This window comes from Podarcis vaucheri (genome assembly GCF_965113315.1).
Source record: "Podarcis vaucheri genome assembly, chromosome: Z".
In the NCBI taxonomy this organism is placed as follows: Eukaryota; Metazoa; Chordata; class Lepidosauria; order Squamata; family Lacertidae; genus Podarcis; species Podarcis vaucheri.
The window spans coordinates 42,638,368-42,652,468 of NC_138758.1; the positions used below are offsets into that span (position 1 = coordinate 42,638,368).

The 14,101-nt window shown below is 44.1% G+C and overlaps 1 protein-coding gene across 1 annotated transcript in view; it reads right to left on the reverse strand.

The window, feature by feature from the left end:
• The window catches only part of CAMSAP1 (calmodulin regulated spectrin associated protein 1), a 42,827-nt gene extending 30,520 nt beyond the window's left edge, over positions 1–12,307 (reverse strand). Inside the window, exons 1-2 of the mRNA XM_082209039.1 lie at positions 11,789–12,307; positions 9,443–9,605 (exon numbers count right to left, since the gene is read on the reverse strand). Of these exons, the coding sequence (XP_082065165.1) occupies positions 9,443–9,605 (163 nt within the window). The 5' untranslated portion in view covers positions 11,789–12,307. The remainder of the gene's footprint in view (positions 1–9,442; positions 9,606–11,788) is intronic.
• Between the last annotated feature and the right edge of the window lie 1,794 nt (positions 12,308–14,101).

A 14,101-nucleotide genomic window follows, 5' to 3' on the forward strand; every position in this document is an offset into this window, starting at 1 on the left:
TAATGCTATGTTTCATTTTGAGTTGCCTAGAATGCTTGCTATCAGGTAGAATGATGGCACATAAATGTTTTAAATAAGCACTAACAGTGTAGTTGTAATCTTATCTACTCAGAAGTAACTCAACGGGGCTTTCTTCTAGATAAGTGGAGTTAGGATTGCATCTTAAAAAAACAGTTCTCCATGAGAGAGATGTAACAATCCAAATGTACTAATAGATTAGTTTAGGTTTCACACAAAATTGAAGAGAAGCCATGTGGTAGTGAACGAAGCACAACTCTACACAGGGCTTGAGGGGGGCAGTGAGTGGCTGGAAATAGAAAGTCACTTGAGCTTTATGAAGCCCTGATATAGCAGATTAATTTATCTAGTCCATAATGTCCATATTATGCATTATTCACATGGTCAGGATACTACCTCATTTTACCACATTAGTAAAGGAAATGAGCCTCAGTAAGTTACTTAATTTTATTTTATTTTAAGCTTGAAAATAGTTTCCATTTTTACAGTTTTGCTTCTCAAACTATGAGCAGCATCTCATGTAAAAATACAAATACAAAACAAGACTGCAGACGAAACACATATTAATAGGAGTGTCTCAACCTGAGTATCTTGATGTTACATTCAAATAACAGAACAAAGTCCAAAAATGCTGATCACATTATGACTGAATGATGCATCAGAATACTACATTCTTCCCTTTCCCCAACACTGTGGCAGCTGGCTAACAGGACCCGGCCTCTGGGGCAGGAGCCGCGGGGTGGCAGTGAGAGTAGCCTTCCCCACCCAGCCACGTAGAGGTGGCTCACCTTCCTTAGGCCAGCTTGGAAGACAGCTGGCTGGCAGCATTGGAGAAGGGGAAGAAGAAAAGGGAGGGTGGAAGCTTCACCTGACAGAGAGAGAATAGGAGAAGGAGAAGGTGCTGCCTTGTGCAACGAGAGGGTCACAGGGTTATTTGGAGTCAGGCCTACACTGAACTGCAGAAGCTGTGGGAGCTGTTTAGGAAGTTGGAGCAGCAGAACAAACAGCTCCGCATTTGCAGTGCCGGTGGGGCTCCAGGCAGCAACCCCAATCTATAGCAGCAGAGGATCAGGCACCTGCACACCATTGGCTGCACCTCTTGCCATGGCTGTTGGCACCTCCACTGTTACCTTTGCTGCTGCTCTCCGCTGCCACCAGGAGCAGCCCGCTAATTCTGGGGCTCAAGAGTCACTGCCTTGGCCCCAACAAAATTGGGCCCAGGTGGCCTCCACTGAATGAGAAAAAAAGGAAGAGGAAGTTGTTGGCACTGCAAATGTTTCAGCAGCAAGGGAGCCGTGAAGAGTGCCAGCCTTCTGAAGGAAGGGGAGCCACTGAAGCCCAATGAGCTGGAACGGCAGCACCAAAAGGCATGCATCTTCTACTGCCCTAATACCCCACCAACTAGGTGATTCGCAGGACAGGGCAGCAGTGAAAGAGGCATGTCTTTTGGTGCCATGTCAGTCAGGTGGAGATGTTAGGCGACATGCAATGGCATCTGGACATCTCCACTGCCTCACAAAAGGCTGGTTGCCAGTCACAAAATGTGATTGGCGCCTGGCTAATTACGAATGCTGGTTCCCTTGAATTAGAAACAAGCAGCATGAAAATGTTTCACCCAGAAGCAAGCCTAACAGCAAGTGCAAACAAGTTTTTTGCATCCAAATAATGGCATCTTATTCTAATTGCCCAATTACACAGAAAGTCAATGTTCCAGGTGAGCACAGATATCTATGTTTGCTCCTTAGTAGTTCCTCATATCATGCACATTGGAGATAATGTAATACTGTACATTGGTTTGGATAATAAGCTGAAAGCTACCAGTCTCAAGTTCCAATCTTACCTCTTAGGCAAATCTCAGCTATCAGTAGATGAAGCCACAAGATCGCCTTTTAAAACCAATCTATTTTCAGCCAAGAAGTATATATTCTAGTTTTCAGATGTCTGTAGAGCACATTTTGTCTTCATGCTAATTCTTTATTGCTACCGACAATGTTAAAAGCCTAATAAACATTTGAAGAGTGAAGTGTTATCAGGTCCAATTCATTGTTTGAGCAGAACCAAGTAAAGCAAACTGCATCTACCTGATTTAGAAAGACAACAAAGGAACTCCATTTGTATCCAGGATTAAATTCTCTTTCCCCTTTTAATATAAGTAGAATGATAATCCAACTAATATAAAATAAGGATCAAAAGTCCTACATATCACAGTTTCTAAAAACAAACAATCCTCCTGCGCTATCAAAACATATACCGTATTTTTCGCTCTATAAGACACACTTTTCCCCCTCCAAAAATTAAGGGGAAATGTGTGTGCATCCTATGGAGCGAATGCAGGCTCCTTGGCTACAGCGATAGCAACGTGAAGCCTCCAAAGCACAGAGGGAGCGCTTCCTCCGTGCTCCGGAGGCTTCGCGTTGCTTTCGCTGAAGCCTGGAGAGCAAGAGGGGTCGGTGCACACCGACCTCTCTTGCTCTCCAGGCTTCAGGGATAGCCGCCTGAAACCTTCGGAGCGCACCACGAGTTCCTGCTGCATTCCGGAGGCTTCAGGTTCCTTTCGCTGAAGCCAGGAGAGTCTTGCTCTCCCAGCTTCAGCAAAAGGAACCCGAAGCCTGCGGAGCACAGCAGGAACTCGTGCTGCGCTCCGAAGGCTGCAGGGATCTTTGAGGCTGGCGGTGGGGGAAAGCAGTGCTTCCCCCCACCGCCAGCCCCACAAGCTCTGGGGGCAGCGGGAAGGCGGCGCGCCACCTCTGCGCTGCTCCCCGACCTGGTCTTTGAGGCTGGCGGTGGGGGAAGCAGCACTTCCCCCCACCACCAGCCCCACAAGCTCAGGGGGCAGCACAGTTGAACGCACAGAACGAACCTTGTTTTAGAGGGGGAGAACAAGAAAAATAAATTCTCCCCCTCTTTGCGCAGCGCCCCTTCAGCGAAGCGGCAGGAGAAATGGAATGGGCTCCGTTTCTCCTGCCGCTTCGCTGAAGGGCTGCTGCGCAGAGAGGGAGAGAATTTATTTTTCTTGTTCTCCCCCTCTAAAACAAGGTGCGTCCTATGGTCCGGTGCGTCCTATAGAGCGAAAAATACGGTATTTATTGTATCTTTGTTTATATGACAACATTCAACATACTACAAGCCTCCTTTTCTAGCCTTCTATATACTGTTAGCCTTTTTTATGTTATCAAAGTCCCAATGAAGTCAGAACCTAGATATAATATATTAATAAGTAGAAGAAAAGCAGTCTACAGAGAGCAGCTATCAACTGGGTGCAACTCTTTTTAATATTTCTAATTTTTTTCATAAAACAAAATCTCATCTCCTACCAAGAATCCAAAACAATAGATTGTGCAGACAAGTGTTGCAAGGAGTACAACTGTGATTAGAAGAGGCTTCCAATAAGCACTGTAGTCCGTGTGCCCTAAAATCTACTTCTTACTTTAAACTTCTTGTTGTTTGCATTCATCTGTGTTGAAACAATGGAGTGCACCCAAGCCTCTGTGTTAGCAGCACCTAAGTGACCTCTCCAGGGTGCACAAACCTGGACACTGTATATGGAAGTCCTGGGCTGCCCAGCCCTCAGCCTCACTGATGTGGTCCAAAAAAAGAGAGAGAATACCACATTTGGCACCAGCCTAGCTTCAGGAATTGCTGGAAGGAGGCATTCAAGGTGCCATGCAACCTTCTTAGGGACTGCACTTCAGATTTGTGTAGGTTTTACTTCTTACCGTTTCTTCTCTTGAAGATATCCTGCAATACAAGTGAGGTTTAGGATCCAAGTTTTCCTTCTCCTAGATGGGCTACCTTCCCAGGTTGAAGAGCTCCATCTGCCCCTCACTTCCCTCTACAGCACATGCAGAAACAGCCTTTATAACCATTGGACCCACTATTGCTCTCATCTGCTCAGTCCACTGGAACCTGTCCCTAACTCACTCATCAGCTACTCTCACCTGGTTTAGCTAGCCAGTTGAAGTGATTCCCGGAGTGTGACTGCTGTCACATGCTGACAGCTTCTAGGAGCCACAGGTGAGAGCTTAGTACAGGATGGGGACCAAGATGAACAAACTACCCCAGAAAGAACATGACATGTCTTCCACCATAGATACCCCTTCCTCTAACATCCCCTATACCCCATGCACACTTTAAACTACACCATGTGAAAACCAAAGAGCTGAGACTCAGAACATATGGTTTAAATAAAGTCCCAACCTGAAGCTTCACTAACTCAGATTTCCACAAACACTTCTACTCTCATTTTCTGAAGTAGCCAACCAGGATAATGGAGCCAAAAACTGCAAGCTTATACACTTATATGTGAGTTAAGTCTATTTCCTCAATGAGGCTCTAAGCAAACAGGCATATCTTATTTAAAAAGAAATACTTGTGATAAATATCATGTGAGCAATATTACTAGCTGAAATAAGATGCAGCCAATGTGTGGCTTTCCAGAAGCTGTTGGGACTAAAAAAATAACATCATACCTGACCACTAGCTATGCAGACAGTGGCTAGTGGGACCTGGAGTCTATTAACATCTAGAGCAGCCTTTCTCACCCTTGGGCCCCTAGATGTTGTCAGACTACAACTCCTAGCTAGCATGGCCAGTGGTAGTGAATGATGGGAGTTGTAGTTCAATAATAACCTGGGGACCAAAGGTTGAGAAAGGCTGATCTAGAGAATTAACATGTTGGCACAAAGAGATACAGTATAGGCAGCAACCATTTTAGGCATGTCTGATATGTGTGCGACCATAAAAATGTGCATTGCGCCAAAACTGGAATTGAGGTGAAAAAGTCACAAAAAGGGGCAGAACAGGACAGTGGCAGAGTGGGGTGTTTCAAATACACATAATTTCACTTAAATGCATGGTGCCTTGGAACATAACCCCCACATAAATTGGGAGTTGCCTGTACTTACTGCACTAAAAGATACTTAGATTGTAACAATTATTAGGGTTTTGCCATGAGGCTTTTAAAAAAACCGTACCATATTAAGCAAAAATGTAGTAAAAAAGAGGGGGAAGCAACATAGCAGTTATGAGCAGTTATGGATAAACATAGATTTTGCATTTAATTTATTATTTTTTGCAACCTCAGGTTATACACAACAGGGATACACAGCAACATGTGGTGTTAGCCTCATTCTATTATGCATTTTAAAAATTGTACCTTATCCACCAGCTCTATATCCAAGTGAAATTGTTCTCACTGCATCTGCACAAGAGAGACTACAGCATAGTTCACTTGCAATTGGGGGTGGGGGTGGGGAGGTTTATTGGGTTATCCTTGTTTTTATTTTGATTATGTATTTTGTGGTTTTATATAATGATTTTATCCTGTGAACCGCCCTGACACCTGTGAGTATAGGACGGTATACAAATTTAATAAATAACAACAATTTCAGGGGATCATCAGTGATCCCCTGGTTTGCTTCTCCAACTTTCTGTCCTTTCCCCGGCTTTGCTTTCCTTCTGCAGGATGTCTACATTTCCTGCACTAGAAAGCACAGTATAACATTCCTAAACATGCAAGAGCATCATAATTTTAAAAAAAATACTGGCCAGCATGATGTCATTCAGATCAAGTAAGTAGTTCTCATAAAAGCAGCCAAAGGCCAAGCATCATTTCTGCCTTCATCACATAGTTCAACAGTGTGATACAGCAGCAAAAATAAATTAATGCTATTCTAGGCTACATCAACACAAGTCCAGATCAAGGGAAGTAATAGTACCACTATTCTGCCTTGGTCAGACCACACGTGGAGTACTGTGTCCAATTCTGGGCACAACAATTTAAGAAGTATGTTGACAAGCTGAATTGTGTGCAGAGGTGGCCAACCAAGATGATCAAAGGTCTGGAAACCAAGGCTTATGAGGAATGGTTGTGGGAGTTGACTATATTCAGCCAGGAGAAGAGGAGACTGAGAGGAGATATGATAGCCATCTTCAAATATCCTAAGGGCTGTGATATGCAAGATGAAGCAAACTCAGGGTGGATAAAAATCAATGATTTATTTTTTTAAAAAAAATGGATTAAAAAATAATAATTGGATTTTAAAAATAAAATGCTTTTGGAGGGAAAATATTTCTAAAGATAGCTTTTTATAAGTGGCAGTGGTACCTCAGGTTAAGTACTTAATTCGTTCCGGAGGTCCGTTCTTAACCTGAGACTGTTCTTAACCTGAAGCACTACTTTAGCTAATGGGGCCTCCTGCTGCCGCTGTGCTGCGGGAACACGATTTCTGTTCTCATCCTGAAGCAAAATTCTTAACCCAAGGTTAGTGGAGTCTGTAACCTGAAGCGTATGTAACCTGAAGCGTATGTAACCTGAGGTACCACTGTACATTATAGTCCAAAGGCTATTCATCAGGAAATAAGGATTTGTTTTCAGTTTTTCATGTGTGCTTAAAATATTTTTTTTTTGAAAAATTGTTTAACCATATCAGTTAACAAACATGGATACATATGCTATAATGTTATTGTTTTAGTTAAATAAATTGTTTAAATTATTATTAAGGAAATTATTATTTTTCTTCTTCCAATAAAGTACATCAGAAAACTTGTCCAAATATAAAAAGTTAACTTATTAAGCTAATTAATTAACTAATTAATTTCATAATTATTCTTCTGCTCTAGAGGATAGGACCCAAATCAAGGGCTTCAAGTTACAAGAAAGAAGATTCTGACTAAACATCAGGAAGAACATTCTGACTGTGAGGGCTGTTTGACAGTGAAACAAATTCCCTTGGGAGGTGGTGAACTCTCCTTCTTTGGAGGTTTTTAAACAGAGGTTGGATGATCATCTATCATGGGTGCCTTAGCTGAGATTTTTGCATTGTAAGGGGTTGAACTAGATACCTTTGGGGTCTCTTCCAACTCTACAATTCTGTGATTCTATAATTAGAAGGGATCAACCTAAATTAAACTAAAGTTAAGCCTCACATTTTAGTTGAGATATAGAACTAAAGTGTTTCAGGTGCTTTCAAAGAGTACAGTGTAGTCCAGTGGTTCTCCATTGACGAACATTTTGGTTCTCGAACACCGTTAACCCGGAAGTAAATGCTTCAGTTTTCGAACATGCCTCAGAAGTTGAACATGCCACGTGGCTTCTGCTGAGTGCAAGATCCTGAGGCCTAGCTGTTGGCTATTGAGTTTTCTGTTTTCGAATGTTTAAGAACTCGAACAGTCTTCCGGAACGGATTACATTCGAAAACTGAGGTACCACTTTACTGATTTGGGGGGGGGGGCTCTTATATACTACCTATTGCAGTGAAAAGCTCCTTCTAAAATGCCTTACAAATTTAAATATTAGTAATGCAAAGCAGTTTAAGCTGCAATAAGAGAGAACCAATCAAAACAACTTAAAACTCCATAAAACTTAACAACTAAAATAGAAACACCACCATTATCAAGACACAGGTCAATTTTATCTCCCAAAAGACAGCAGAAATGTTTTCATTTTGTCAGATATACTAAAAGCTTCAGCAGAATAGGCCTCTCTTGAGGTGCTCCACAGGAAAGGCACCACCAAAGAGAAGGTTCAGCTTCAAGGGAAATGATAAAACTGGCTTCACATACTTAAGGAAACTGAAGTAAGGCCTCACCTGAAGATGACATTGCATACAAATGAAGTTTGTACAGAATGAGGCACTTACGAAGACCTTTAGCACTGGTCAAGTTTTACATATTTCCATCTCCTTCCTTTCACCCCCACCAAGTGCTAATGCCCTTTGCGACACAGAACAACTGTGCTCTCCAGCATAAGCAGAACCCATGCCTTACAAATAAGTTAGATGAGATGAAGCATATATTAAATTAGATGAATATGCCTTGAATACAATTGACATTTTTGACAAATAAGCATATATGAAATCAGATGAATATGCCTTGTATACAATTAACATTTTTGACAGGTATGCTCATTTTGAGGCAATACTGTATTACTACCAGGTATTCTGAGAAGCAATCCAAGTCATTTAAGGACTAGAAGGACTGGAAGGCTTCTCATTTGTATTAGAGGATAACACTGAAATTTAAAGATATTAACCTGCTTATGGCTGGTTTCATATGCAAAACACAGGAATATTAGCCTAATCTCTAGACTTGTTTACAGAATTAGTATACTTTTTTAAAGGTGAGGAAATCAATTAAGGGAATCTGACATTAATATTGAAGCCAAGTATGGATATGTCTAGAACTTGCCATCACACATGACTGCCCAAGCCTAGTTCCCATGGAGGTTTTAAACAAACACAGGCCATGCAACAAATTTGCTCTACACAAAGTAGACCAGTTAGTGGCTGCACATGATACTATTTTTTAACCAAAATAAGCTAATTCAAAAACCCACAAAAAATGAAATTGTAGATATTTACCTTAGTGTCCAGTTATAATTTTTAAACTGCAGTTACAGCTTGTGTTATGATAGAATATTATTTGACTTTGCTGCTTATTGAAATTATAGTATACTTTCATAAACAGAAGAAGTGAACCAAAAACTTGCTCAAAGCTCCTAATTTTGCTGTGCCACATGAACAATCATCCCCATTCTAAAAGCTGAAAACAAACCAAAGCCATGTGATTGCAGGAATACAGTGTATTACTTAGCACTAACACAACACAAGCTAATGTTAATCCATTAAGCATATTAGAGTTTGGCAAATTAGTCAGATTAACAGGGCTATCTAATTTTCTACATGCTACATTTTGTTTCAGTTAAAAGTATAATACCGATATGAAGCCAAAATCCTGGCACAAATGACAAAAACCAAGAACTCAAAGTAGACGAAGCAGAATCTACTTTAATACAACACACTGGAAGGCAATAGTGCTTCAGAAGACCGTAGAAATAAAACTAAAGTTTCAAACAAGATTTTTTTTCTATCCCATCTATTTATATTCATTACCCACAATGTTATGCAAAGAAATGAATGCTGCCTCACTGCTATGTTCTAGAATACAGCAGCCTTGGTTAAAAAATAGATGAGTGAAATATCTACAATATGATACAGAAGCCATAAGATTCTTATTCTCTATTCAGCTATGCTCCATAAAAAGGTAGCAGCAAGGATCTACAGGATTGCCAGAATGAATCACACAATAAGGACTTAAGGGCCTTCAAGAGCTCAGCCTTTGTAGGTCTAGGTTCTGTGTGAGAGAGCACTATTTCATGAAACAAAAACAAAAACAGTTATATGCACTTCTACAAACCATTCACAATGAGGAAAAGGGATGTACACTGACAAGGTTCCTAGCAAGCACTTATTAATATCCTGGGATCTAAAAACATGGGAATAGGGCAAGTAGGCAAATCGGTTTGGCACATGATTGATATGTAAAACACAGATCATTTCAAATCCATTTAACAGCTGAGAGAGCAAGACAGGGGGAAAGCAAAAGGGGAGAGATAAAAGAATAATCACTCAATGGGGATTTTTACCTATTCCATAGGCTTTAGCACAGATCCATTGTAGATTAGCAGCTATTTTTGCTCGAGCTGAATCATAGAGCTCCAATGGAACGATCTCAGCTGCACTATCTGCTAGAGCATCCATTTTTCTTCTGGTGCTATCCCCACCAGCACAAACATCAACATCCGCCATCTGAAACAAAAATAAAAGAAACCCAGTCTAGCACTCATACACATAATAGGCTCATATGTACAGTAGCAAGTACAAATTCTGTAGTCCCAGAAGCACTGGAGGTTTTTTATTGCTATGGTTTGCTCTGCAATTACAGTAAATCTCAGTCTGAATTCTTTCCCCCTTCTAATATTCATTTGATGCTGCATATATATATATATATATATATATATATATATATGAGAGAGAATATGCTAAAGCTACTCTTTCAGCCCTACAATATGAAAGGGAACATACAAATCACACTTGTAGTCATAGTCTTGCTCCAGACACCTCTCCAGCATGTTAACAGCCTAACAATACAGACAGGTACCAGGCAAATTGCTGGAAGCAAAAACCTATTCTCATATGATTTCTCTAACAATTGAAATGAAGGAGGCACAGCAGGGAATGAAGGCAACAGAAGGCAGAAGGCCTAGGGTTTCCCATTCTTGTCATAGCCTCATCTCTTTCCTTCATCCTACTCCTAAGAAGGATGATCGGTTAGCTGAGATGAACAGAAGCACCAGACACCCTGCAGGCAAGAGGATAAAGGGAGAGGGCAGAACAGAAAGGTCCTTCCACCAACATCTTCCTTACCCTTCTTCACCAGCACACTCTGGCACATGCCAGGGCCAAGGTAGCAAACAAAAGGTGCCTCAGCCTACCTTTTCCAGGCAGAGTGCTGCTCCCCAACAAAGACAACAAAGGACATCCCTTCAGCACCGTCTTCCTCATCTGTCACATCTTTCTTTTTGCTGTCTCACCCGCCTCTCCCTGTTCCAAATATCTCCCTAGCTTTTTTCAGTTGCCTTCAGTTCTTCTCCCACTCTACCCAGTAACTATATATGTGTGTGAGTATTTAACCCAGTGCTGCCTATTGCCTTAACCTCTCCCCAATACATTTCCACATCTCCCTTAGTAGCCCATAAACTTCTGTTCCCCCTGCTTCTGCTCCAGTTCTCACCCCATAATGTCACTTTCACCTCCCCGCACAAAAACACACACAAAGATCCTTAACAGCCCAGTCTCTTTTCACAGCAGACACTGCCTTACACATATCCATGAACCTGACACCCATCAGACAATTCATTTTTGTAATAAATAGCATGGACAATAAACACAGCACAATATGACATTAATGGTGATTAAGACAGCAACACTACTGTTTAATATCCTACGCTTTCCTATATTAAGATTACTCCCTTCCACCATGTACTGCAATACTGGCCTCAACCTTGTCCTCATCCTCTTCGCAGCCCACCTCTCCTGATCTTCCAGTTTCTGCCCGTCCTTGCCCAAACTTCCCACACTTACATCTCAATCTACTGCCTCTCCCCTTGTAGCTCCTATTAGTCTACCACCACCCCCACACACAATAATCAACCCCCCCATTGGCCCACCCCGTCCCTCAAACAGCCTCCTGCTGTCCAAGCCACTGCCCCTCAACGCCTGCTACTCTTATCATACTATAGATTTGTTATTATTGATAAAACACCCACACAGGCACCCAATCCTGATCCCCCAACCTATACTTTTCTACGATTTCCCCATGACCTGTTACTTCCACGCACAAATACCCAGACCTCCACCCCACCCCAGCTCCTCCACCCCAAATTCCCACCCGTCACAACACGGCAATAAGATCCATGGCTCTCTCCCATGCGCACAACAACCGGGCAAACCCCCAGGCCCAGGCTTTACCTCTACTCACAAGCTCCTCTGCCGCCCGCTCCCAGATACCCCCACAACTCTTCATATCCACAAGCAACGTAACCAGATTTCTCCCCTCCTCCTCCCGCCCAACCCCCACCCTGCCCAAAAAAAAAATAAAAAGATCCTGGCCCGCCCACCCCACACACCGAACACGCCCCAATCCCTGCTCATCCTCAGTCGCTCACTCACGATGATAACACAGGTTAGAACACAATAACACACCCCGCTCAAAAACAGCCAGGCCCCCCTCCCCGCAGAGCCCTTCCGTCCAAGATGTCAGCTCTCCGCTCCCCCCGCCCACACGCCGTGTGTCCCTCATACAAGCCGCCGCCGCCACCACTGCGCTCCCTCCTCGTCGTCCCTCAGTTCTGACAGACCCAAATCATACCGCCGCCGCCGCCCCCCGCTGCTGCCCGCCCCCCGCCATCATCTGCCGTGCGCCCCCTCACCTTTTTTTCTCCTTCCGAGCCGCAGCTACCTCATGCCAACGCCGGGCCGAGCTCCCCAACCGCCGCCGCCTCACCACTCCCGCGTCGTCGGAGCCCCCACCACTACCACGTCGGCCGCGCCCAGGGCCCAAGGCCTCGCGGCGGCAACGGCAAGGGGTAACCCCCGCACCCACCTACCCCCGCTGGGCTGGGCAGGGCAAGGCAGGGCTGGTCTGGTGGGCAGGCAAGCGGGCGGGCGGGCTGGCTGCCTCTGTCGCCTCAGCTCAGCCTGGCTCGGCTGAGGGGGCGGGGGAGACTGGAGGGGGGGAACGAGACTGGAGGAAGGGGGGGGGAGAGGACGCGCACCCGCGAGGCTCGCGCGCCTCGATAAACGGGGGAGAAGAATGAGGGCGCGCATGCGCCCGCTCGCCAGGTGAAGTAGGTGTAGAGGGTTGAGTGTGTGTATGCGTGTGAGAGAGAGAGAGAGAGAAAGAGGGAGGGAGGGAATGCGCGTGCGCGTGCCGCGGAGCTCCTTTCTCTCCCTCGCCGCCACCCCTGACTCCCGCTACGTTCTGTCCGCGAGCCGCGCTTCGGTATCTTTAATGCGCGCGCGCCCGGAAACGGGGGGGGGAGGAGAGAGAGTGGGTGTACGCGCTCGGGGGGAGGGGGTGTCTCTACAGCTAAGGGTTGATTAGCTGGCAGAGAGAGGGTGGGGGTGCTCTGCTACTAAGGGTTAGCTTACCTGGAGTCAGAGGAGAAAGCTAATACATCAGGGTCACCCGCCTCCTGGGTTGGGTTGTGATCTGCAAGGTAGGCTGCTGCTGCTGCTGCTGCTGCTGCTGCTGCTGCTGAGGATAGTGGACTGTAGCATGCAACTACCCAGATCTGTCACTGAGGTCAAGGGTGTCGGAAGCCTGTATGGTAAAGACTGAGCAGAAAGCACAGAAGCTCCTGCTCAAGCGAAGTCAGGACGACCATGCAGGCTGCTGGTGTTGCATACCTCAGCTTGAGAGCCTGGGCACACGCGTGCACGCGAACAGCCTTGGGTAGCTTTGCAGCATTGAGAGGAGGCCCTCCATTGAATGCCGCAAACGATGCGCCCAGGATCATGGATGGGTGTAACGCGGGGTGGGGGGCAGCTGCCCCCACAATCAATCAAAATCAATGCAAATCTGATGTTCTGCTCCCCCCCTAAAAGCCGGGGGGGGGGCTCCACAAGAATTCTAGCTACGCCCATGCCTAGGATGCCACCAGCGTAAAGGCCCTAGTTCATATCACAAATATGGGGGCATCCAGGGCAAAGGCTTTGAACCCGTTCTCAAAAAGTAGGCAGGCACCCTGCAGGAGCAGACAGTCCTTTGGAGATGAACTCCAATGCTTGGACTAGGCAATAGGAACCGTCCCTCCACAGATTTCCCACCTCTGGCTTAGACACATATGCAAATATGTAATATGTTTCATCAAGGTTTTTGTTATAAATTTCAAGAGAGAACAACAGAAATGGTCCCCTTAGGACGTGAAGTTTTCTAGCTGGGAAGAATATATTTAAAAGTAGGGTCAGTGTTTGATAAAAAGCATGCTTATCATAGCTTGGATATTCATTAGAAAAAACCCTGCAATGGGTGACTGGCTTCAGAATTCCTGACATACTTTGAGAATGATGAAAATTACTCCCTTTCTAAGACTGTTAGGACAATACTGTAGATATTCCAAGCTTACGGATAATTGGGACTCTTTCATGTTATACTGAAATGAAATTAAAACATGCAAAGAAATATGTAAGGCAATCCTAAATATCATTCAGGCTGCAGACCTTATGTAGGAGCAGGGCAGTCTCTACTGAATTTCAGTGGGCTTACTTCTGAGGAGACAGGTATAGGATTACGCAGTTAAATTTCTTTCAACTGCTATCCCTCCTTTCAGGTAAAAATAATTATTGCAATTGCAGTTGTATGCATTTTTAATTGTATGTATTTTTAAAATGAAAATAGCCATTGGTTTTTGTTTTAAAGAAAGAGTCCAATGCATAAATTGTATCAAAATGAAGGCATTCTCAGGTATCATAATAGGGCATATGGAAGGAGGCAGTCTCTATGAATGAAGCAATTATGGATAACTGTGTTATATCGCCAGAGCCATTCCTGGTTCCGTCTGATAATTGTGTTATAATGACTGTCGTATTCCTTGGGATGTTAATCTGATCTTTCTTCCTGAAGGGCAGATTGCTAAATGAACCGGGCACAACCATTATATTTGTGGGGGAGCGGAGTGTATACATGCACACACATCCATATGTTAAAAATATGTTACCAGGGTAACAACGGAATTAAAAAT